A 25,362-nucleotide genomic window follows, 5' to 3' on the forward strand; every position below is an offset into this window, starting at 1 on the left:
ACATCATAACTTAGAAAGTATATGGACCTAGTTCATGAAACTTGGCCGTAAGGTTAATCAAGTATTACTGAACATCTTATTAGAGTTTCATGTCACATGACCAAGGTCAAAGGTCATTTAGGGTCAATGAACTTAGGCCATGTTGGGGGAATCAATATCAAAATCTTAACCTGAGGTTAAGTTTTTGAAATGTCATCATAACTTAGAAAATATATGGACCTAGTTCATTAAACTTGGACATAAGGTTAATCAAGTATCACCAAACATCCTGCATGAGTTTCACGTCACATGACCAAGGTCAAAGGTCATTTAGGGTCAATGAACTTTGGCCGATTTGGGGGTATCTGTTGAATTACAATCAAAACTTTAAAAGTTTTTGGATCTGATTCATGAAACTTGGACATAATAGTAATCAAGTATCACTGAACATCCTGTGCAAGTTTCAGGTCACATGATCAAGGTCAAAGGTCATTTAGGGTCAATGAACTTTGGCCGAATTGGGGGTATTTGTTGAATTACCATCATAACTTTGCAAGTTTATTGATCTGACTTTTGAAACTTGGACCTAAGAGTAATCAAGTATCACTGAACATCCTGTGCGCATTTTAGGTCACATGACCAGGGTCAAAGGTCAATGAACTTTGGCCATAATGGGGGTATCTGTTGAATTACTATCATAACTTTGCAAGTTTATTGATCTGACTTTTGAAACTTGGACCTAAGAGTAATCAACTATCACTGAATATCTTGTGCAAGTTTCAGGTCACATGATCAAGGTCAAAGGTCATGTGAGATCAATGAACTTTGGCCACATTGGGGGTATTTGTTGAATTACTATCCTATCTCTCTAAGTGTATTGGTCTAATTCATAAAACGTGGAAATAAGAGAAACCAAGTATCACTGAACATCTTGTGCGAGTTATAGTAGTTTTCAAAGTCAGCACTGCTGCTATGTTGGATCGCGTGATGCAGGTGAGACGGCCAGAGGCATTCCACTTGTTCTTTTCCTACTTCTCTTGTAAAATTCTTCACAGCTCCCTGTCTCTCTTGCAGCTATAAAGGACATCAATACACGCGTAGTTGGGTGATGCCAACTACTGCATTGGGGATAAGCCCTGCCTGCCAGGGGACATTCCTTAAAAGGGCTCCCACTGGGAACAAACGATGATTTGATTGGTTTGCTTCAGAAAAGATGGGCGGGAACTTAGAGAGATATGACAGGGAAAAGACAATGTTCAGAATACCAAATTGTGACAATCATTTCTCTCTGAAAATTTATGACAAAAGTTATGACAGTGTTCCGGAATACCACCGCAGATTCCAATGATGTCATAATCCTACATTAGAATGCAATACGCATCATTGCAAACGCCCTTTCAATAAATAAACTTGAGTTGATCAAAACAATGAAATGTCATGTTAATCATTGAAAAGGTTGTTTTTTTGCAGCAAATTTTACAACAACTCTTGAAGGATTATCTTCATTGACCGTGGAATCATGAAATTGCAGTTACATGTATGCTATACATTTGCGCAAATCAATATTTACCATCACAGCCAGTAATATACCTCCTGATTATCCAAGCCTGAATGCATATCTCATAAAAATGGAATGATTTTACTGAGGAGGAGATACTGTTTCCGGACTTCAATAGATATATATAATACTTATGAATTCATGATATATTTTTTTCATAAATTTGATGAGTTGAGAGTTTAGTAAAATAATTTCTGACTCATTAATACTAATGATCTGGACAGAGTGATTTATTGGATAGAATAGTATTTTTACTTTATTCTATTATGATATTCTGTAATGGCATCAAAATTATTTCAGTTGCAAAGATAAATTGAGTGCATATCATACGGCAATACTTTTTATTTATTTATTCTTAATGAATGCACCTATTTCAGTTTGTCCTCCTGGTACATTTGGAGATTACTGTGTGGAGAGCTGTACGTGTGTAGATGGAGCTAACTGCAGTAATGTCGACGGAAGCTGCACTTGCGAACCGGCATTTGATACGGCAGTTTGTGACAAACGTAAGTACTGTCATTGTAAGGAGGTGAGGTAGAGTCAAAGATGTATTTTAGCATGTATAATGACCTGAGGACAACTGAAAAAGTTAAAGGGAAATAAAACCTTTGGAACAAGTAGGCTTGTGTCGAAACAGAAAAATCACAGAATAAGAACAAAGAAAGTTTGAAAAATATCGGACAAACAATGAGAAAGTTATGAATAATTGAATATTGTAATCACTAATGATATGGAGATCCTTCCATTGGCAATGCGACAAGGATGTGTGATGTCACATGTGAACAACTTTCTCTTTGATGGACTATAAAATACCCTCAAAATGTCTCTTTTTGCTTTTTCTTACGGTGATACAAACTATTTATGATGTATTCTTTAAAAATCTGTATTACATGCCCTCCTATAGAAAGAACTCATAATCTACTGACAGATATGATAAAAGAGGCAACTTAAAAAGTGAAATGTATACTAAAGTAATGGGGAGAGTTGTTCACAAGTGACATCACACATCTTTGTCGCATTTCCAATTTGACGATCTCCATACCATTAGTGATTGCAATATTCAAATGCTCATAACTCTCATTATTATGTTCGATTTTTCTCTAACTTTCGTTGCTCTGTTCCTTTGATTTTTCTGTTTTTCACACAAGCTATCTTGTTCTAAAGGTTTCATTCTCCTTTACTTAATACCTACAGACATCTATATGTAGATCAATATAGTGTACTCTTCTGTTAAGCCGGAAGATTTGCTGGCTTACAGTTCCAAAACATGCTGTACATTGTACATGTCCTGCACGTAACCTGACTGTTGGTTCTTTTGTTGTTCTTACAGAGAATGTCAGCGTCAGCGCTAGTTTGACACCAGAGCCTCCTAACAATACTATATCGGAATATGATGTCTTCACGCTTGCATGTCAGGTCAACCTCGCTGAGATTGACCTGGAGGAGTTCATGTGGACGAGAAATGATGTTGAACTCCCAACAAACAATTCCAACCCAAAGTACTTGGTATCCCGAAACCCTGATACAGGAATGTACAACATCACCATCCGGAATGCCAGTGCAGAGGATACAGGGTCCTACGTCTGCACTGCCGTGACGGCAGGAAGACAATTTAATGCCTCCAGTGATACCATTGAAGTTAATGTCATTGGTAAGTAGATATATTTGTAGGATATATATATACTGTATATTGACTGCTATGAGAAGGCAAGTTTGTATGTAGCGTCTCAATGCGAATGCAACGCGGCTCTGCCCGAGGGGTTTGTCACACCGTCCCTCGACTGAGACCTGATATGAAAAGCAGCTGGGCAAAGATGATTTTCACGTCTTCCCCATGAGCAGTCAATATTTGTAAACAAACACGCGCACTGTGAACACAAATGTTTTTACATGTATTGCTGGTGGTCTTGGCGCACTCGTGCAATGGACGTACCGGTAATCGTATGGATTCGAAATTGTATGATGAATGTATCCAAAATTGCTTGTATCATGACGTACCGATAGTTGTAAAATGGGCTATTGAAATGATCGACATCATACAACCGATAAGATGACAAGGATCTGTCTAGGTGTCATATAACATACAATATTGCATTCCTTATTCTCCATTTGTTGTTAATGCAAAATATGTAGGACAGGTCATGTACTAATGATATTACATGCTAGCAAGAAAACATCTGGACTCAATAGTGGAAGGATGAATTAATACAATATTTTATTGTATTGAAAAGTGGCTTGTACATGTATGTGTAATAATAATTATTACACTTTGTAGTATAAGCCTTAGGAGTTGCAATCAATCTAAGAGTAATATGGTGGTTGCGTTATACAAATTCATCTTATTGTTATTATTTTTATAATAGTTGTATTGTTTTCATTATACATGTAATTATTATTATTATTTGCAATGGGCACCCGGATGGCTCCTTCCTTCGCCTGTCTCTTCATGACCAAGCTGGAACAGCAGATGTTAGATTCCGCCCCCTGTCGCCCATGGATTTGGTGGCGTTACATAGACGACATTTTCTTCATCTGGACCAGGGAGGAAGATAGCCTCCACACATTCATTGACCACATCAATTCCTTCCACAGGACCATCAAATTCACTTCTGATTTCTCCCAACAGGAAACCCACTTCCTTGATGTCACAGTCCAGAAAAAGCCTAACCGTATCACCACTACCCTGTACACTAAACCCACAGATACCCACCAGTACCTCCACTCATCCAGCTGCCACCCCCGTCACTGCAAAACCGGCATCGCTTACAGTCAAGCCCTCAGACTTCGCCGTATCTGCTCTGAGGACCCTGATTTTTCCTTCCATACCAGGAATTTGCAGAAACATCTCTGTGCCAGGGGCCATGGGGCCAGGGCAGTCCAACTGGCAATCAAAAAAGTTTGTTCTCTCCCTAGATCTGAAGTTCTCAAACCTAAAAGTGACAAGAAGACAACTGACAGAATACCGCTTGTGACCACCTTCCATCCCAATCTACCCCCTCTCCGCAAAATCCTGTGTGATAACCACCACATTTTACACACTTCTGATCGTCTCCAACAGGCCGTTCCCGATACTCCCCTTCTAGCATACCGACGCCCACCGAATCTCAGGGACCTCATTGTTCGTGCTGAATTGCCCTCCCTCACTAACCATTCTTCTCCCATACAGCATGGCACCTTCAAATGCACCAGCAACAGGTGTATTATATGTGAAACACACATTCAACGAGGGCGACACTCACCAGCAACTCTACCAGCCTTTCTCACCGAACCAAGGGCAACATCACATGCACTACCACTAATGTTGTATATCTCATCACTTGCAGAGTTTGTAGGGTACAATACGTAGGGGAAACCAAGACCACACTCAAGAAACGATTCTACGGGCACAGATCCACCGTCAACACAGCAAAGCTGGACACTCCAGTTGGCCGCCATTTTAACCTTCCCAACCACTCCATCACTGACATGATGCTACAGGGCATCAAATCTTTAGGTACCCGTCCTGACTCAGTCCGTACTAGCAGAGAGAAGCTCTGGATGAGACGACTTCGCACCATCCAACCTCATGGCCTGAACATCCAAGAGGGGAGCGACTGATTAATCCTTCTTATCCACTTTCCATTTGTATACACATATGTTTTCCCCTCAGCTCTTTAGATTAGTTACATCATAGTTTTTGCCTCTACTTTCCTCCCATATATCTCATACAAGCTCAGCTCCAATTTTTCCTCTCTTATTCAGGCGATATAATAATTATTATATATATTTTTTTTCTCTTTCCCTTCATCTCTTGGATTAACCACTTATTTATTTTGCTTATTTTCATGTTTACTATGTTTTTTTCTTAATACACCCCCTTTCTCATACAGCATCAGCTTCTTTATTTGCTTTTACCCTTTTAGGCAATTTGCTTCCCTTCCATACAGTGTATATACAGGGTTTTTTTTTCTTCTTTTTTTCTTTTTGTTCCTACTGTATAGTCTTCTGTTTTTCCCCCTCACACCTAGCGGATTACGATATCAGTTACACCATTTGTATATTTATATATTTTACCCCCTTTTGGATATATTTATATACTTTTATACTTACAGATTTATTTTTACACTTACTTTCTTCTCTTAGTTTGTTTAATGCTCTAACATACATACTTATGTCTTTTGCACACTATCAGTTGTTCCCCATTCTTTCCCTTTTTTCCCCCGACTCTTATGCACCAGTTTATTATGCCTTTCTTTGTTACCTGTTTGACCCACCTCTCACTAATTCTCTTGTTATTCATCTCTTCCTCATACCCTCTATCACTGTTTTGTTCCAGATCCTGTTTGATGTTGCCTGCCTCATATCTTAATCCCTCTGAGCTTGAGGTCTTTCTTTGGCCTTACACTAACTTCTCTTTGTCTCTGCCTACTCCTTTTCTTTCATCCCCTTCATTAACCTGATTGGTCATCTCTTCTCACTAATGCCCCTTTTGTCTCCTTGTTTCTAGTGTTGCTGTTGAATGTCTGTGGTCTATATTATGGTTGTTCCAGTTTATATGTTTGTCATTTTGCCTCCGAAGAAGATTCTGCTAGGATCGAAAGCTTAGGCCCCTCTTGACTCTCTTATTATTGATATTATCAAATTATATCATTTTTCCGTCATTATTACTAGTCAGTTGATCAAAACAAAAGTATAATTTTACAGCTACCCAGCTCAGCTCAGCTCATAACAATTTCATTCTGTTCTGCCTCTGACAGTGCAAGGGCAAATCGACCGTGAACTCAGCAAATTTGAAGATCGCATCCAACTTAACCAAACAGCAAGTCTCAACTGTACTGTGTTCTCCAGTAGTGAGGCAAGCATCGCATGGGAGCGATATGGAATGAGACTAGAGAATGGAACGAACAGGGCAAGCATTGAACCCGGCAGTGTAGAGGGGATAGGAGGGATGTATTTCTTCAGCGTACTTGAGATATCGGAAATTGTCCGAGCTGATAATGGAATTTATACATGCTTGGCCCTGGATGCAGAGGACAATGAGACGGACAGGGCTGATTTTACCATCTTTGTTCAAGGTAAGTGTGCTCTAGTTCAGTGTAAACTTTTTAAAGATAAAATACCAGTTGTGGTAATGATCTCAAACTGAGTTCTAACAGAATCCAATAAAATTACTTATTACTTATACCCCCGGTATATTAAAAATATGTGCCATTTGGCTCTGAAAGTGTAATTTCTGAGAAATTAGCAAAATAAGTATGAAAATTCCTTCTAATGTTGGGTATTTTTCCAAGCAATATTAATACACTATCCCACATATCCTTTTGTGTGTTAGTGATCATCAGAATTATCGGTTTTGAGCTGAGATTTCATGATATCACAAAGATGAGTTGATTTCAGTATACCAGATTCAGATCTATGATAATATGGTGACAACTAACCTTGATTTTAAAGACTGCCTCATGAAATAATTGTTTGCTGTATCTACTTTCTTTTACCTTTAACTTTCTTCCTCTTCTTAATTGATGGTGTTTGTTCGATCATGCATATCATGATAGGTGTCGTGGTTTGGCAGACTCAGGAAGTAGCTAGTAAGGTTTAGGGGTCAAGACCCACCATGTTCTATATTTCTTTCTGTGAGATGAAAGCTGCATTTAACATACAGACAGAGTCTTGCAAGCACCTAACCTATTATTATGTGCTTAATAGCTACGATTCTGTATTATGATTATTTCAATTTTCTGCAGGGTTGAGATACAATGACGACATGCTAATAATGTCCTGGGTTTTTTTTGTAGAACTTTATATATCGTATAAAGCACTTCGAAGATTTATTATTACCCAGGCCAACGGATTCATTCGCTGTGACACTGATAGATTGCACCATGATAATGTGTCTTAAATGGTGTTTGCGAAGGGTAAAAATGACACTGAAATCTACATGGATGGTAATTAGGGCCAATATAAACGTTATGTATGAAACCACTTTCAGCTTGTACACAACTCTGCAAAATGCAATTGAGGAAAGTTATAACCACGGAAGGAGAAAACAACTTATGCATTGGTTTTAAATCATTGATGGAATCCCTGTGTGATCACATTCCTCTTTCATCATTGTATGTATTCCAGTCAATCGTTATTTTCATTAAAGAGGTGTTGATCAGTTGGTAAGTCTCCAAACTTTGAACCTAAAAGTCTGGGGTTCAAATCCCACATTAGCACTCAACATCCGTGGCAAGGTATTTATGTACATTGAGCTATACCAGTCAATTGTTATTTTATCGAAAAGGTAATTTTGCTTAGTGGATAGGTCTGCAGTCTTTTAACCACAAGGTCTGGGGTTCAAATCCCACCACAGCACATGCATCCTTTGGCAAGATGTTTATATCTGCCACTCTCCACCCAGGTGTAGCAAATGAGTAGCCAGCTTGAAGGTATTCTTTGAATGCTCTAACACCTGATTAGTGTAGCTTGGAAATATTACATGTATATCAAGTGCTCTATATGGGTCTTGCATGTTTTTTTTCAAAGACTTTTATTGGGGGGAGTGGGGGTTTTAAATTATTTGTTATATCACTTTTCTATCACCTGTTTGCTTTTATTCACTTTCACAGAGGTGCCCGAACTTGATAATCCAAGAATTATGGATGTTCTGTCCACACAAGTTACTCTTTCGTGGGACTTCACTGTTCAAGGCAATGATGATGACATTAACTGTACAGCCACGTACTCATACCAAGTAAAGAATGAAGCGACGAATGGGACAGGAGAGCAAGATGTGGGTGGCACATCACCATGTGATGTGATAAACCTGACACCCTATGCCACTTACACATTCCAGCTGACCTGTGTGAATCTTGTGGGAAGGAGCGAGCCTCTGGTCTTTGATTCTGTGGACACCCAAGTTGGAAGTATGATCATTATCTTATATTTGGAAATACATGCATGTAAAATGGTTGGAAATGGATTTGAATTTAATGTTGGTATTCAATTCAATACATTTATTTCACTCGATAAAAGTTACGTAATATTGTACACTGAAAATTACATAATGGCAAGAAAGAAAAATACAAAGTAAGCGAAAATGATGAGACAGTAAAATAATGTGCATGAAAAGTTTGTGCCGGCGTGTTTTTTACTACATGCATGTGTAGTGGATGCTACATGTACATGTAGTCAAGATTCAGGATAAAAAAAACAATTGTCATATGAATTATGTGGAATTCGGTTTTTTACATTGTAATTAGGTGCAAGTATTTCCAAGTTAGATCACAAATTGTGATATTACAACATAACTTAATACTAATTAAAGTATATATTGAATCTTGTAGGCATCACATTTGTATTAAGACTATTTGTGCCATTTTTTATGAAGTAATTGGGCAAAACAGTGTAGGCGCTGTTACGAGGACACAGTGTCCATGTAGTATCAGCATATCAGCCATTCCATTGTTACTTGCGTGACATTCACACAAACTTTCATCTCTCTAAGGCTAACTATTCGAACATGTTATCTTTCATACTCATATTTCCTATTTATTTCATTTGTAGTATTGTTTTATTGGCAATCACATTGTCAAACAAGAATTTTGAATTTTCAGCAATTTTTTTTTTGTAGGAGATATACAATAGACATACATGTAAGTGGAGGAAGAATTCACCTTAAACAGTGTCACGGCCCTATATTTGGGTCCGAAAAGAAAACAGAGAGGTAGACTTGTGAACGGATACTCAGTACAACAAAACCCTGACACTTTGAGTAAATTTTATAATATCATTTAATTAATAAGTTCTCGTTCCAATATCAGTTTACAATAGAGTGGGTTATTAATTCCCATCTTCCCTAGAACATTGAGATTTAAGAAAATCAATAGTTATTATACAAAGGTTTGGAAAATATAACCGAATACTCGAGTAATCAAAAAACATTAGAGTTTGAATAATATTTGAATAGAAGAGGGAAAATATTCACGGACTAAATGAAACACCCACACCCAATCACACACACTCATTCACACGAAACCTGATTATCAGTTCGCGGTAGGGTGGGGCCCCTTGGTTTTGAAACACGGTTCTAACTCTTGCCGGTGATGGCGCTGTCGATATTTCTGCGACAAATCGGTGAACGGAGTTGCGACGTCCCAAAACGACGACCTTGAGCTGTCCTTGATGATCAGTAATGGCTGCATAAACGTACCCGATAGGGCAGCCGACTCCAGTCCCGACGATTGAACTCTATATTAAAACAAATATCAAAAATGTCTTTCGAGCAAAGGATCTTTGAGATTAAGAATTATATTTACCCAAACAAACATTCGCATTCATCCTAAAGCAAACATGCCAATCACGTCTATTTGGATTACATTTCCTCATTTTACATAAGATCGAGGTAAACAAAAAATCTTTTATAAATAGATCATTTCAAAAGATTAAAACGCTCGGAGGACTAATTTGCATACTTACCATAGCGACGAGCGCTCAGGAAGAAAATCGTCGGCAATTCACCACAAAGCTATTTTGCTATACATTTGAATTGGCCCGATCATTGACTAGTAAATATTAAGGAATCTTTTCCTCTTTTAAATTTTGGGAGATAAAAGTAAGAAAAATATATTTTAAGAAAAAAATGACAATTTGAGAATTCGACTTGTGACAAACAGTCTACATTTCCCAAAGAAATCTGCAGCAAATTTCTCTCCCACCTCCTAGACCCTGATCGCAGTAACATTGTATGCAAACTGGCCGAGTCGTGTCAGTCAGCATATAATCGCGTGCATATGCACTACCGCGCTCAGCAGATATGTAGACTTTTTCCCATGATGCATTGCGAAATTTGACCTGTCCACTGTAACCGATAGATGGTGCACTATATTGTGAATCCACTGAATTGTCATGATTTTATAGTCAAGTGGAGCGTTGTGGCCCAGTGGATAAGTCTTCTGACTTTGAAACAGAAGATCGTGGGTTCGAATCCCAGCCATGGCATAATTTCCTTCAGCAAGAAATTTATCCACATTGTGCTGCACTCGACCCGGGTGAGGTGAATGGGTACCCGGCAGGATTAATTCCTTGAATGCACGAGCGCTGAAAGGCAGCTCGAGCTAAAGCCGGGGTAATAATAATAATAACGTGCCTCAAAATAGAATATTTCTAGATAGATGGCGCTATACAAATGCCTATTATTATTATTATTAAAATGGGCCAAATTTTTATCCAAACAACATTTATTGTCATTTGCATCCCTTACATCTTAAAAACAAAGGAATTTTTAAAGTTCTGATGGAGGTTATTGGAACATTCAATACCTAACTATGTTTTTCCCATTGAATTGTGTATTGTGGCAATGCAATTTAGAAAAAGAGATGATTATATTCTGTTTAAATCTCAAAAAGTATAATTGGAGATATAGAGGTATGAAACTTTTAGGGGTCATTGATCATAAAAGTGCCCTTTCAGCATGCCAAGATTCAGAAGTTGTTCATCCTCTGTTGCTGAGATTTTAGGCCCGTATGAAATGCATCAAATTCATCTAATTTTCACCACATTTTTATTATTGGCCAAATAACACAATATTTACCTTTAATATGAAAGTTCAAAGATTTGATATGAATTATTTGAATGAAAAGTTCTAATCCTACCCAAAAATCCCAATCATTATCGTTTAAAAAAAATAACTCTTCATAAAATGTGACTCGCATGACACATTTCACGGGTGTTTCAATATTATTTCTAAAGCTTGTGTTTTAATAAGATTATGCAAAAACTGAATTGATTTGGTTATAAGATTTGACAGATTACAAAAAGTGATGTACTTATAGACAACAGAACTAGTTAGTGTTATTAAAAACTATCATCAAGGCATACTTTTTATGCAAATTTGATGACTCTTTAAGATGGTGTCACTCAGACATTTGAAGGTGAAAGGCAGTGAATATAATATTCACACCTTTTGAACATGTATTTAGCCAAAAATAACTATTCTTTATTGATTGGTAAAGCGTAAATTTTAAAGCCTAGGGCGTTTAGTAACATGGAATGGCTGATCAGAAGCTCACGATCCTGTTACAATATTTATTGCTATTATATATCTTGATTAACCAAATATTATTACCATTAATATTATCATTATAACGCACTATATGAATTACTTTAAAGGCAAAGTTACTCTCTTAAAATAACATGTTATTCTCTTTATTTTTAAAGACTTGTAAAAACGTGACTCAAGTGACATTTGTGTTCTTTTGTTTTTATAATAAAGGGGTTTACGCATGGAATTCTTTTTCGCTGGAATTATTGAGGACCGTAAGATCCTCAGAAGTAATCAACTACAATTCATACAATCTACTCCTTTTCAAGCAATAAAAAATATGGACTTTTTTGTAACTCATGTGACAAATTTTGAGGGTGTTTCCAATTTGAAATTTTGTGTAGCTTGTCACACATAAATGTAAAACCAACTTGATATTGTAGAAAATGTGCGAAATAAGACTTGATACAAAATGAGGTACATGTAACTACACTCATATGTAATAAAAATGCTTTCAATGGTGTGATTTCAAAAAGTACAAAAAGACATAATTCCAGCAGCAAATTTGATCTCTGTTCAGAGAGGCGTATTAAGTCGGTTGTTGGAAGGTGAAAAGCAGTGAAACTCAGATTTACACTGTTCGGACGTAAACCTAGCCAAACATGAATCATTTTTTAATTGATTCAACTTGAACTTCTAAGCTCCAAGTGTCTAGTTACATTGAATGGCTGATATTTACATTTGGTCCTTAAATTCAAATTCTGGAAATAACTTGATATACATGTAATCTGCACATTTACTAGTTTAGTCACCATAGCTAAATACTGCAGACTTGCATACCCAGTGATTCTAATCTTAGAAGAAAATTTTCAAATGTCACTATGCTACTTAGTTCTTGATACTATCTATATGCAACTATCATCATCAACATCATTCATCAACATCATTCTTCGTCATCATTGTTTTTCTCATCATCATCATCGTTATCTAAGCTTCTCAATTTATGTACTCGTGTTCAATTTCAATTTTGTTTCAGAACCATCTCCACCTCGTAATGTGAGTGTACCCATAGGTAGAATAGAAGCACGGCAGGTTTTCGTGCAGTGGGTTGAGCCTGAGATAAAAAATGGACCCATCGAATCCTACATAGTCAGAGCTATACATCCTGATGGGCTTAACAGAGATGTAATAAAGAGTAAGTGAAAATTTATCAGTTTATTTTATTCTTACAAAAGGCATTTATTCCACTTTTTTTCATATTGGGTTCAAACATTTAAAAAGGCTGTCGTCAGAGATACATGTAGGTCACTCTGAAGTAATTGTGAGCATACCAATTTACTCTGTTTTGTTCTTTCTCTTTATTACAAAATTAAGTGAGCATTTTTACTAAGCCTGAGTCATATCGATTATTTTGAAAACCGGTGTTCGACAGCTCTAATTCGATCGAACATCGATGCATCGAATATTGAAGGCGGGAAAATTTAGTCTTTTGTTTTTGCATCGATGCGATGCGCTTTGCATATGCACTACGCACGTACTAGCACTCACGGTAACCGCTGGCGTTGGCCGGGTGAGCGTTGCACAAGCAGATGACAGAGCAAAGTTCGTTTGTATTTTCCATGATCACAAAACACACAAAAAAAGGTCGGGGACCAAAGCAGAATTCTTCCCAAAATATCTTCAACAATGATATTTGCAGATGACAACATATAAGTTTAAAATGAAACAATAATAAAGACATGAATCACTCAGAGTCGATCCGAATGATTTTCGGTCAACTAGCATTCGCAGTCCATTCACCAGCCCCGTCCGCAGCTCCGTACACTCACTATCCCGAAACGACAGGCGTGCTTGACGTCAGCAAACAAGTGCAATCAACGGAGAGCGCTGTAACTTGCCTGAGATTGTGTAGTTGGATCCAAAATGAGCTCCAAATAAATTTATGGGAATAAATACGTAATTTTCTCTAGATGGTCATTTGAATTGCTATTCAATGCTGATATAACGATTGTGAGGAAAGATTGTGGAATATGAGTTATGACGATGTTCGAGAATTAATCCTGATAATGAGAATCTAGTTTTTTAGACGCAATTGAGCATGCGATCAAAATAAATACGAATGTTTCGAATCGAGCCCTAAATTCATCTAAATTATTACGATTTAACAAGATTTTATGGTCATACTAAGAATATTGACGATGTCAGCAAAGTATGTTATGTTCATATGGAAGAGCTAATACTGGCATTATTTCTATTGTTATTCCATCTCTGGACGGCTCCGAGAAAATAAGCACAATGCGCATGCGTGTTCGATGACATATGACATATTTTCCCATTCATAAAATCAGAGCCCAAAGTTGGGCACAAACTAGCTTCAAATTGATGGGGAAAAAATATCAAACGCAATTTTCTCTGTTTTGTCATGTAAAATGTTATTATATGGTGATATTACGAACTTGAACAGAGTTTTTGCATGTAGACAATGTTCGAGAATCAATCCTGACGTGATGATTATTTTTTTTAGACAAGTGCACTAGCTCGACTCAAGAAGTCAAGTCGATCGTCATGAGATGTCCGCCATTGAAAATTGAAACGAAATACAAACGTTTCACATCAAGCTCTAAATTCATATTAATGATTATAATATGCAAATTATTGTTAAATATTACGATTAAATAATGTTCTATGGTCAATAATGATATTAATATTGTTCATGAAAGCAAGATTTATTTTACGTTGATCGCGTCAATTTCCGGCCATTTACTGGTTTGATTAAAGAACAGTACTGCGCATGCACGATCGATGGCCATAACTTCCATTCATGAATTCATCGTGCATAAATTATCTCGGCACGAGCAGACGAGTGAGACTCGAACTATGATTGAAATAAACTTCAAATTAATGGTGAATAGCATCATAATTACTCAATCGGTTTCATTTTGGGGGCAATAGAAATCAAGTAAGTAATAGTAAAGTTGGACATTACTGATATTTTGATGATTGATTGTGTAAACCAAACGAATCGGCCGGCCGACGTATTTTTTTTTTTTTTTTCGATGCACCGATTTTGCAAAATCTGCATCGGTGTTCGATGACATCGATCGAACACCGATTTTAAAATCGATTCGACTCAGGCTTAATTTTTACAGGGCTATCAGAGATTGCAATTGCTATCTGTATGTAACCTGATTGTGACATATAAATTATCCCTATGTCATTATTTGGTTAGTTTGGATGAGGATGTGTTGACATTTTATTCTCTTTGATTGTTCATTAAAGCTATCACACCACCTACCGGCACTACTACTACTCTTGGGAACCTTACACCATATACAACCTACGAGATCACAGTACGGGCATCTAATATATTAGCTGGCACATTGAGTGAGGAGTCTGAACACTCAGATCCTTTTACAACTTTAGAAGCTGGTATGTATATTTTGTGAGGAATCATTATTATGAATAATTGTTAAAAAGAACATAACTAAACTGTTAATATATTTTGTCAATCTTGAAGTATAAGTACACTTATACGTAGAATGATGAAGGTACTGTTTTCTAAAGTCTGTCAGAATCTTTTTGTAAATGGTCAGTAATGTGAACAATACTAGAATATCATTGAACATTAGAATATAATAAAAGTGATATAGTTATTGAATGCATTTTCTATAACAATTTAGATAAGACATTTTTCAGGCACCACCCTCCCTTGGTGATTATTATTTGTGTTTAAAATAGCCATTTGAGAACTTACTTTATTGTCTGAACAAATTTCAGCAGAGATCTACTCAAAATAGTAATCACTTTTCCTGTTACTGTTAGTCTGTTTACTATTCTGTTGGTGTGTTAAAAAATGTTCAAGTTTTTTTTCAACTTGCTCTCATTTCTTTATTATTGGATCAATTAAGTTTATACTTGGTACATGTGATCTTTTGGTAATACCACATAAGAATGATGGGGTCAAAGGACATTTAGGGGTCACAGGTCAATATGTCTCCTACAAAAATGTTTAAGTTTTGTTCAACTTGCTCTCATTTCTTTATTTCTGCATCAATTATTTTGGCAGGTGGTACATATGATCCTTGGGTGATACAACATGTGTGTCCATGAATGTGATAGGGTCAAAGGCCATCTAACAGTCAAAAGGTCAAATGATAATGTTAAGGTTTTTGTTCAACTTACTGTCATTTCTTTATTTTTTAATCAATTATATGACACTTTGTACACATGATCCTTGGGTAATATCACATGTGTCCATGAGCATGATGGGTCAGAGGTCATCTAGAGGTCAAAAGGTCAAGTTTTGGTTTAAATTGCTCTCATTTCTGTATTTCTGCATCAATTGTATCTACACTGGGTACCAATAAACATATGGTAATGCTCCACGTGTGTTCATGAGGATGATAAGGTCAACATACATGTATATTGCATATCTTGTCGATCACGATATCATGCAAGTATTGTGGTTCTTGAACCACTGTGTACAAGTATAATTAGTAATGGGATATTAGAAAACTACTGATCGATATTAGAAAGTTCCTGACAAAGATCATATCTTGAAATTATTAGCTCATTCCATGCTTGAGGAGGTCTTAAATATAAGCAATACATAAATATGTAGATACTTGATTGGGCATTTGATAGAATTATTTTCTAATTTAAAATCAGTAAATCTACATGTATCATATAAAACTCATTTTTGTCTTAGCGAGCGAGACTATAGGCACCGCTCAAATCTTAACCTTAGGTTGAGTTTTTGAAATGACATCATAACTTAGAAAGTATATGGAACTAGTTCATGAAACTTGGACATATGGGTAATGAAGTATTACTGACCATCCTGCCATGGTTTAAGGTCTCATGGCCAAGGTCAAAGGTCATTTATGGTCAATGAACTAAGACCATGTTGGGGAAATCGATATTGAAATCTTAACCTAAGGTTAAGTTTTTAAAATGTCATCATAACTTAAAAAAGTATATGGACCTATTTCATGAAACTTGCACATAAGGGTAATGAAGTATTACTGAACATCCTGCCCGAGTTTCAGGTCACATGACCTAGGTCAAAGGTCATTTAGGGTCATTGAACTCTGGGCATGTTGGGGGTATTTGTTGAATTACCATCATATCTTTGAAAGTTTATGGATCTGGTTCATGAAACTTGGACATTAGAGTAATCAAGTATCACTGAATATTCTTTGTGAGTTTCAGGTCACATGACCATGGTCAGAGTTCATTTAGGGTCAATGAACTAAGATTATGTTGGGGAATCAACATGAAGTCTTAACCAAGGTTACATGTAAATGTTTTAAATATCGTGACTCCGAAAGTATATGGATCTAGTTCATGAAACTTGGACATAAGAATAATCAAGCATCAGTGGTCATCCAGCGTGAATTTCAGGACAGTTGAACAAGGTCAATGAACTTTGGCCATGTTGAGGGTATTTGGCACTCAACCCAGGTGAGGTGAATGGGTACACCGCAGGATTAATTCCTTTTAATGCACCAAGTGCCTTTAGCAGCTGGAGCAAATGCGAGGGTAATATGTAGTGTCCGATTGCATAGTCAACTAGATAGTTCGTGCCTCTTTAACTGTTGTGTATTATTATGAGATAATTGATTTATTCACCCATTTTGATTCAAAGTCCCTCCAGGGACCCATTGCATAAAAAGTTTTGCTATAAAAAACTGGCAAACAAAATTATGCCATAGAAGCTTACACACTTTAAAATAAACTATAGCAAAAAATTTGCCAGAGTTTTTATGGCAAAAGTTTTATGAATCCAGTGCCTGGTCCCATATTTAAATGAAAAGAAAATTTGCAAATCACTTATTTCACAAAATTCTTATTCTCAATTGTGTTTTTTGTTTTCAGAACCAGGAGAACCTGATGAATTTGATGTGACTGATAACGAGAGTGAGTGTATAGTTTCATGGAAGATACCACAGGAGCCAAATGGAGTGATCACTGGATATACAGTAAGCGTTATGATGTATATTGATCATGTTAATATGATGAGTGATTATAACCTCAATGAGGCATTTTGGAGACAAGATATGAACGCGTAATTTGTCTTTGTCGGATTGATCAACTCAACACAAAATGCATCACAATTGCCCAACCAGTTTTTAGCAGTATGCCAAGGGACCATAATATTCATACACCCCTTTTCTGCAAATTTGTCATTTTTCTATTGCGCCTATGTAGTAAATTATCAGTCCTTAATAATATATTCCCATTTCTTCCAATCCAAGTGCAAGTATTGGTAAGCACTAAGTGTATGTTAACGCCATGCTTCATGCGCTGCTGCAGTGCAAACACTTATGTCACAATAATAGCTTCATGTAGGATTACTTCATCAAGTTCATGAATGATCTAACTTCGGAAGTACTGAAAGGCAAACAGACAAAATCGCTACAAAAAATAGCTTGAATTATCATCATAACTTTGAATATTTATGGATCTAGTTCATGAAAATAATCAAGTATCACTGAATATATGTGTGACTTTCAGATCACATGACTAAGATCAGAGGTCATTTACTAGTAGGGTCAATGAATTTGAATTATGATGAGGGAATCAAAACATCATCTTGATCAAGGTTTTTGAATTGTCATAACTTTGAAAGCATATATGAGTAATCAAGTATCAGTGAACATCCTGCATGATTTTCAGGTCACATGACCAATGTCAATGAACTTTGGCTGTATTAGGAGTATTTGTTTAATTGCCATCATAACTTAGAAATCTTATTGATCTAGATCATGAAATGTAGACATAAGTCTAGTCAAGTATCACTGATCATTATACACAAGTCTTCCATCACATAATCTTTGTCAAATGCCATTTAGGTTCAATGAACTTACATGTAGTATTTTACTATTATATGGATGGTGTTGTGAATATTAATCCTACAGTTGTTTTGAAAGTCAACACCGCTCCTATATTGAATCATGTAATGCAGTCAAGACTGCCAGAGGCGTTCCACTTGTTATGATTTTAATGTCAAATTATGGCATTCCGCATGTGGCTAAATTTACTTGCCGACAAAAGTTATGTAACACCCTGGATAAATATTCCTGACAACCGTCCTGTAGGGTTGGAAAAATCTCTTTTAAGAGGTAATACATACTAAGAGGTACATGTACTTATTAAATTATGACTCTAATCTCAGATTATTACTTTGGAGCTTCTGCATTGCTACTATTTACTTTTGGAGGTTGACAGCTCTGATGGTATAGTTACCCTCATTTTTTAAGTCTTATCGAAACAGGCCCCTTATCTGTCAATTGCAGTTGAGTAATCCATATAGTTTAGATTATTATTTTATTAAGTGCATGAGGCGACATTATATGAGATAATTAGCCTCCATGTAAGGTATTCTAGATATACATTTATCAATTAACCCTTTGTGTTTCCCGTTTTCAGCTCTACACAGAAATCAAGAGAAGGGATACAGGCGATATAGTCTCATCCCAACGAAGTGACCGAGGTGTTCAATTAGGAGCTTCTTTTATGATCTCTACTTTGGAATTGTATTCCATCTATCGTTACTCTGTCAGTGCTTCGACTACTATTGGAGAAGGCCCGAATGCTACTTCTTCAAGCCTTTGCGAAACGCCCTCAGGAGGTATATGTTCTTGATAATTGAATGAATGAATGTAAGAATGGCCCAAGTCCTTTATAGTTCATTTCAAGTAAATCAAGAAAAATAACACATTTTTTTATGTTAGTCCAACAAGAATTTTCGCCAGTCATTCAGTTATTTCAGGCTGTTCACGGTAGAATTTGAGGGCTTGGCTCATTCTTACATTATCTTCATATACTAGTATTCGGGTCATGATGGCTCCTGTTTTAATAAAGTCTATTAAATTAACACAGTTGCATTACTTATTCCAATTGAGTAACTTTGGAATGAACAGGTTAAATGCGAATTTGATTATTAATCATTTCATTAGGGGGATACAAAATACACAATAGGGAGGAGCGACTTGGCTCAGTCGGCAAAGTGTCTACCACTAGAGCAAAACAAGGGTGCATTTGGGTCACCCCAGGGAGATTACTGAAGTCTATGGTGCGTGTTAACGTACCTCTCTCCTTTTTCATAGATGCAGGCTGCGTTACAGTGAAAAATAATCCTTCCCTTGGGTATGATGTTAAACTGAGGGTTCCATGACATTTGCTGCTGCGACAATTGCTCTGGTCAAAATTCCAGGCACTGATCAAATGACCAACTCCCACCCTGGGTTTAACACCGTACCCTTTACCCTAAACCTAATATGAAACCATATGGCAACTCTAACCCAATCCCTGCAACTTAGACTTGGTACTTGGTAGGAATCCTCCAAAAGAGGCCATAAGGGTGTTTAAACTGGAGGGGGAAACTGGAAACAAGAAGTCCGGAGAAACTATCGCAGGAGCAAAGGTCGTGTCACCAGAATGAGAACTCATGTTGAGGAGAGTCACTTCACTGTACCTTTGCACATTAAGAACCCAATTAACTTGTCGTTTGAAAGTATGGGAAATTCCTGGTGTGTTGCTCCACCAGCATGCCCCCAATCAGTTACATCCGGAGGAGAGACCTGGGGGTCATAGTGATTCAGTTTGTTATTTTTTGCCTCCCAGGTACAAGGGGTGCCAAACAAAAAAAATGATGACAAAAATGAATTTTACCTGGCATAGGCAACAAAAAAATTAAGCAGGTAATGTATTGATTTTAAATAGTTTGTCTCTTTAGCCCTTTTGTTGAAAGCTGATAAAGTTGCTTTTATACCGCATTATTGAAATTTATTAGCTTTGCAAGAACACAACTATACAGGATATCTAAACAGGTGTCCCACAGTATTTTACAGTTTTTGAAACACTTTTACCACCTTTATTTGTTGGGTGAAATCTATTCTGAAATGTTGTCTGTTATGTTGGATTTTTTGTCAGCATCCATAAGTTAATAAACACCATGAATAAAAGTACTGCTGTCGCAACTACAGCAGCAATATGTGCTTTATAAGGAAAATTATTATTGTTGCTATTATCATTAATATGTTCCGTTGTTTTTTTTTCAGGCTCAGTGAGTAAAACTTATTGGCATCCCTGAATTTTCAATACCGATATTTGATAATTCTCTTGTTTTTTTTATAAAGGACCTTTGCTGCCTCCAGCCCTCCCAACTCCTGACGAAGGTGATATCACACAAACGAGCTTCACGGTTGCACTACCAACCTATGATGCACGCAATGGTCCTGTAAGGTACAGAAGATCTCATCTCTTTTATTGAATGATATTTAAATTGAATTGGTTTCATTATCTTCAAAGTTGATATCGCATTGTTCTTTTGGTAAAACGTGTTTTATCCGACAGTTAGCATAGTATCATTCATACAACTGTGCTTCTAGTTTCTATATTGAGCAAAATGTGCTCATTGAATAACACTAATCATTGCAGATACTTGTGCTGTATAGGTAATGTTGCAAAATCAAATTGTCGAACAATTTGTGGGGTACCGGTATTGTTCTTCAAATAGATGTTTAATATGTCCAGACATGCAATCTGTGGGTATACTAAAATTTTGTTTTTATTTGTTGTTTTGAAGTTGTTATGAGGTGATTGTTGTCAGGCTGGAGGATGTTGCTGCTGGTGCAAGCTTAGATTCTTCTACCCCCACTTACCAACCTGATCAGATCAAGAGCTACCAAGAAGCCAGGGACAAAACAGGAGTTCCATATAGGGCTGTTGTATTTAAGGAGTGAGTATGCATTGGTGATCAGTCAAAATGAAATGAAAATGAAAGATGAAAATCCTTCATTTATTGTGCAAAATGAATTCTGAAACAGAAATAGTCTAATTCTTTTTGTCCAGTTGATTGTTGGCCCGAATGCCACAGCACCATAGCACCGACATACATGTAGGTCTGTCCGTGGCATTGATGAACGCCAAACAGGGTAGCAGCAACTCCCATCTTTCAATGTATTTTGGTCTGATGGGGCCGGGGTTTGAACTCCCGACCTCCTGGTTGTGAGACAGAAGCTCCAACATCTGAGCCAACACACTGGTTATTATGTTCTCTTCCATATTACGACATCCAGAATATTGCCGTAACAGTTCCAAAGCTGCAGAAATCATTCAATTTAAATTGATGTAAATTCAAGCTTGTTTCAGATTTAATTCACCCAGTGTGACCATACGCTCTGTATGTCAAGGGACAGTCGTTTATTTCCACAAATTTGTCCTGCCTCCCAGACTACCCTGCTCATGACGCTGTTACATGTATTTCTCGTATTTCACAACTTTTTACTCATTTTAAGTGAGCACATTTAAGCATTATATTTTTTTTCTCATACATTTATGCATAATATGAAAAAGGGTAAAGTATTTATTATGTCAAAATTTATCACGAAATAAGATTTTTTCATTAAAAATTGCAAAAATTTTGCTTGCTTTTGAGAGATTCCATCCTTGTTTATTCCTCTACAAAATGCTAAGCTCATTACTCCACTGATCTAACCCTGAAGTGTCTCATAGTTTGACTGTCCCATAAAACAAAGTTTAGCAACCATTGTACGATTAATAGCAGTGACTGCAATGTATAATTAATCATGAATATCAAGCATACAATAAATCACTAACTTTTGTGTTACAGGACCAAGGTCACCCTGTATACACCTTGTAGTGAGGTAGATTAATTACTCCATTCTTATGAACATCACCTTAATGATTCTGGCCCGTATTCTGAAGTCAGGTTTATTTGAAACTCTGGTCTTAACCCTAAAAAGACTGGGGGGGGGCTGATTCAGCCCCCCCCTCGACATTTTTCGTGATAAATCCGCCGCGCGAAATTTTTTGACCGCGTCGCTCGCTGACTTTTTACTTTCAAGTCTCGCGCAACTTTTGAGACCAAAATTGTGACCCCCGAGTACGCGGTTCCAAAATTACGCAACATTTCGTAAGTGCATGCAGACCCCAAATTACTCAAAAACGTGAATTTGTGTACAAATCCAATGCAAATAGTGTTCTTAACCAAAATTCATAAATGTATCATTATTTTTCCTTTTACTGCTTAAAATCAATTAATTTTATCTTTTTTATGGTCAAAATAAAGTCCCCGACAATTTCCATTGAAAAAACAATAAAAAACAAAAAGTCGAAAAACAATGAAATACATAAGAAATTTAGAAAACAATAGAATACATAAGAAAATAAAAGTGATTTTGAATTTTTTTTTAAATCAATTTGATCAGATGCCTATCTAGAGTGTGTGAAACAAAAATTAGCATTTCAGGGGCATTATTTTATTAATTAGAGCAAACTTATGATTTTACGCATAAATTAGCATAATTAATGAGACATGAGATTTTTTGCAGAATTTGATGTTATAGATTTGTAGATAATGCCATGGGTAACGCGTGTGCCAATTTTCGTCGCGATCGCGCGATCGACGGCCGAGATCATAGGGGGGGGGCTGAATCAGCCCCCCCCCAGTCTTCTTTGGCGTCGAAATAGCCCAGTCTATTTAGGGTTAAGGTGTGGTTTAACTATGGAAAGCCAAGTGTGACATAAATCTCTAACAGTATAAATCTAATGTATGAGATCAGAGCACAGTACATACTGTATACTGTAAGAAACATACAATGTAAACAAAATTTTTACTTCTTTTGCTTTCCATAATTTTAGACCATGGGTTAAGCTAAATCTGACTTCAGAATACGGTCCTCTAATTTTCACTTTCACATTTCAATCATTGATTGTCTTTGATCAAACGCTTTTTCTCTCCCATGTACTACATATATTCTATTTCTGTAGCCGTCCCACCTCGGGCATGTTAGTCGTTGGTGCAACCGAAAATAATGTATCCACATGTTATACCGGTGGTTCAGCGGGAAGTGGTAGAAGACGAAGGAGAGAAACGGTAGCTGTCGAAGACCTGACAGCTGTTAATGGTCCTCTTGAAGCTGGTGGAACCTATTCATCCTTCGTTAGGGTCTACATTCCTTCAGAAGCTGACCGCGGGGTAATGATAATGATAATGAATAGCATTGTTATACTTTTATCAAAAGAAACTTTATAGCAAGGAATCTTCAAATAACTTTGAAAAAAAAGCCGATGGCTTCTCATGACAAAATTTCTCAACATCTTATGAATATGTTCAATGGGTTTGTCAACTCCAGAAAGCTGTTGAACAAGCAGAAATAACAAAATTTATACAAATATGCAATGTACACTTATTGTGCATTCCAGTCATCAATTTTGTCATATTAAAGGTCAAGTTCACCTCAGAAAAATGTTGATTTGAATCAATAGAGAAAAATCAGACAAGCACAATGCTGAAAATTTCATCAAAATCGGTTGTAAAATAAGAAAGTTATGACATTTCAAAGTTTCGCTTATTTTCAACAAAATAGTTGTATGAACGAGCCAGTTACATCCAAATGAGAGAGTCGATGATGTCACTCACTATTTCTAATTTTTTTTTTTTTTTGAATTATACAATATTTCAATTTTTACGAATTTTGACGATTAAGACCTCCTTGCCTGAAGCACAAAATGTTAAAATAATGGAATTCCACGTGTTCAGGGACGAATGAAACTTCATTTCACATGACAATGACGAGAAAATAAAAATATTTCATATAATAAAATACAATAATAAAATACAAAAGAAATAGTGAGTGAGTGATGTAATCAATTCCTCATTTGCATACCGACGGGGATGTGCATATAAAATGTTTTGTGAAATGAAGCAAAACTTTAAAATGCCATAACTTTTTTATTTTACATCCGATTTTGATGAAATTTTCAGTGTTATGCTTGTCGAATTTTTCTCTTTTTATTCAAATCAAGTTTTTGTTGGGGTAGGCTGTCCTTTAATAGTGAACGACAATATACTGAGGTGCCTTACATTTTTTGACATCAGATTTGACTTTATCTTTACTACATTATCTACCCATGCACTATGGCTCTTTCCATGTTCATCATGCAATCTTCACATATTAAACTCAAATTATTCCATAATTTGTATAAAATTTTCTTTTTTTTCCAACACAATTATTAATTTTAATCTAATTTTGACTTCCTAATTGTAGATGGCTTTCTATGAGAATGGACCATTCATGTCCCCAGTCGAACTAGGTGAGTTTAGTTTCTTGGACTTTTTCCTTTATTTCTTATTCATTATTAATTTGAATGTATATCTATACACAATTCATTTTGATCTATGGCATCATGTCGACATCTTTTAGAACAGATGATGAGATGACAAGATCCTGGATCTCATGTCGAAACCTTTTAGAAGAGATGATGAGATGACAAGATTCCGGATCTCATCATGTCAACATCTTTTAGAAGAGATGATGAGATGACAAGATCCGGATCTCATCATGTCGAAACCTTTTAGAAGAGATGATGAGATGACAAGATTCCGGATCTCATCATGTCAACATCTTTTAGAAGAGATGATGAGATGACAAGATCCCGGATCTCATCATGTTGACATCTTGTAGAAGAGATGATGAGATGACAAGATCCCTGATCTCATCATGTTGACATCTTTTAGAAGAGATGATGAGATGACAAGACCTCGGATCTCATCATCTTTTTGAAGAGATGATCAGATGTCAAGATCTTGGATCTCATCATGTTGACATCTTTTAGATGAGATGATCTGACAAGATGCTTGCACCTGACCGGTAGGAAGTTGGTTGGATATTCGATATTAGATATATTCAAACTGTGAAGTTGGTTCGATATTCAGGTTCGATATTCAAACGCGTGTGAATTTGGTTAATTTTCGATATTCAAAAATTAGGGGGTTTAACAGGTGCAGCAC

At 36.5% G+C, this 25,362-nt stretch overlaps 1 protein-coding gene across 6 annotated transcripts in view; it reads left to right on the forward strand.

The window, feature by feature from the left end:
- Window positions 1-25,362, forward strand: part of LOC121423725 (receptor-type tyrosine-protein phosphatase delta-like) — a 103,727-nt gene that overhangs the window by 41,499 nt on the left and 36,866 nt on the right. For all 6 annotated transcript variants that reach the window (XM_041619162.1, XM_041619161.1, XM_041619167.1 and 3 more), the window contains exons 6-17: window positions 1,915-2,043; window positions 2,868-3,188; window positions 6,274-6,591; window positions 8,128-8,424; window positions 12,577-12,735; window positions 14,820-14,969; window positions 17,418-17,521; window positions 18,972-19,173; window positions 20,684-20,789; window positions 21,133-21,285; window positions 23,340-23,547; window positions 24,620-24,665. In XM_041619162.1, the coding sequence (XP_041475096.1) occupies window positions 1,915-2,043; window positions 2,868-3,188; window positions 6,274-6,591; window positions 8,128-8,424; window positions 12,577-12,735; window positions 14,820-14,969; window positions 17,418-17,521; window positions 18,972-19,173; window positions 20,684-20,789; window positions 21,133-21,285; window positions 23,340-23,547; window positions 24,620-24,665 (2,193 nt within the window). The remainder of the gene's footprint in view (window positions 1-1,914; window positions 2,044-2,867; window positions 3,189-6,273; window positions 6,592-8,127; window positions 8,425-12,576; window positions 12,736-14,819; window positions 14,970-17,417; window positions 17,522-18,971; window positions 19,174-20,683; window positions 20,790-21,132; window positions 21,286-23,339; window positions 23,548-24,619; window positions 24,666-25,362) is intronic.

The sequence above is a fragment of the Lytechinus variegatus genome, chromosome 11 (assembly GCF_018143015.1).
Source record: "Lytechinus variegatus isolate NC3 chromosome 11, Lvar_3.0, whole genome shotgun sequence".
Classification (NCBI taxonomy): Eukaryota; Metazoa; Echinodermata; class Echinoidea; order Temnopleuroida; family Toxopneustidae; genus Lytechinus; species Lytechinus variegatus.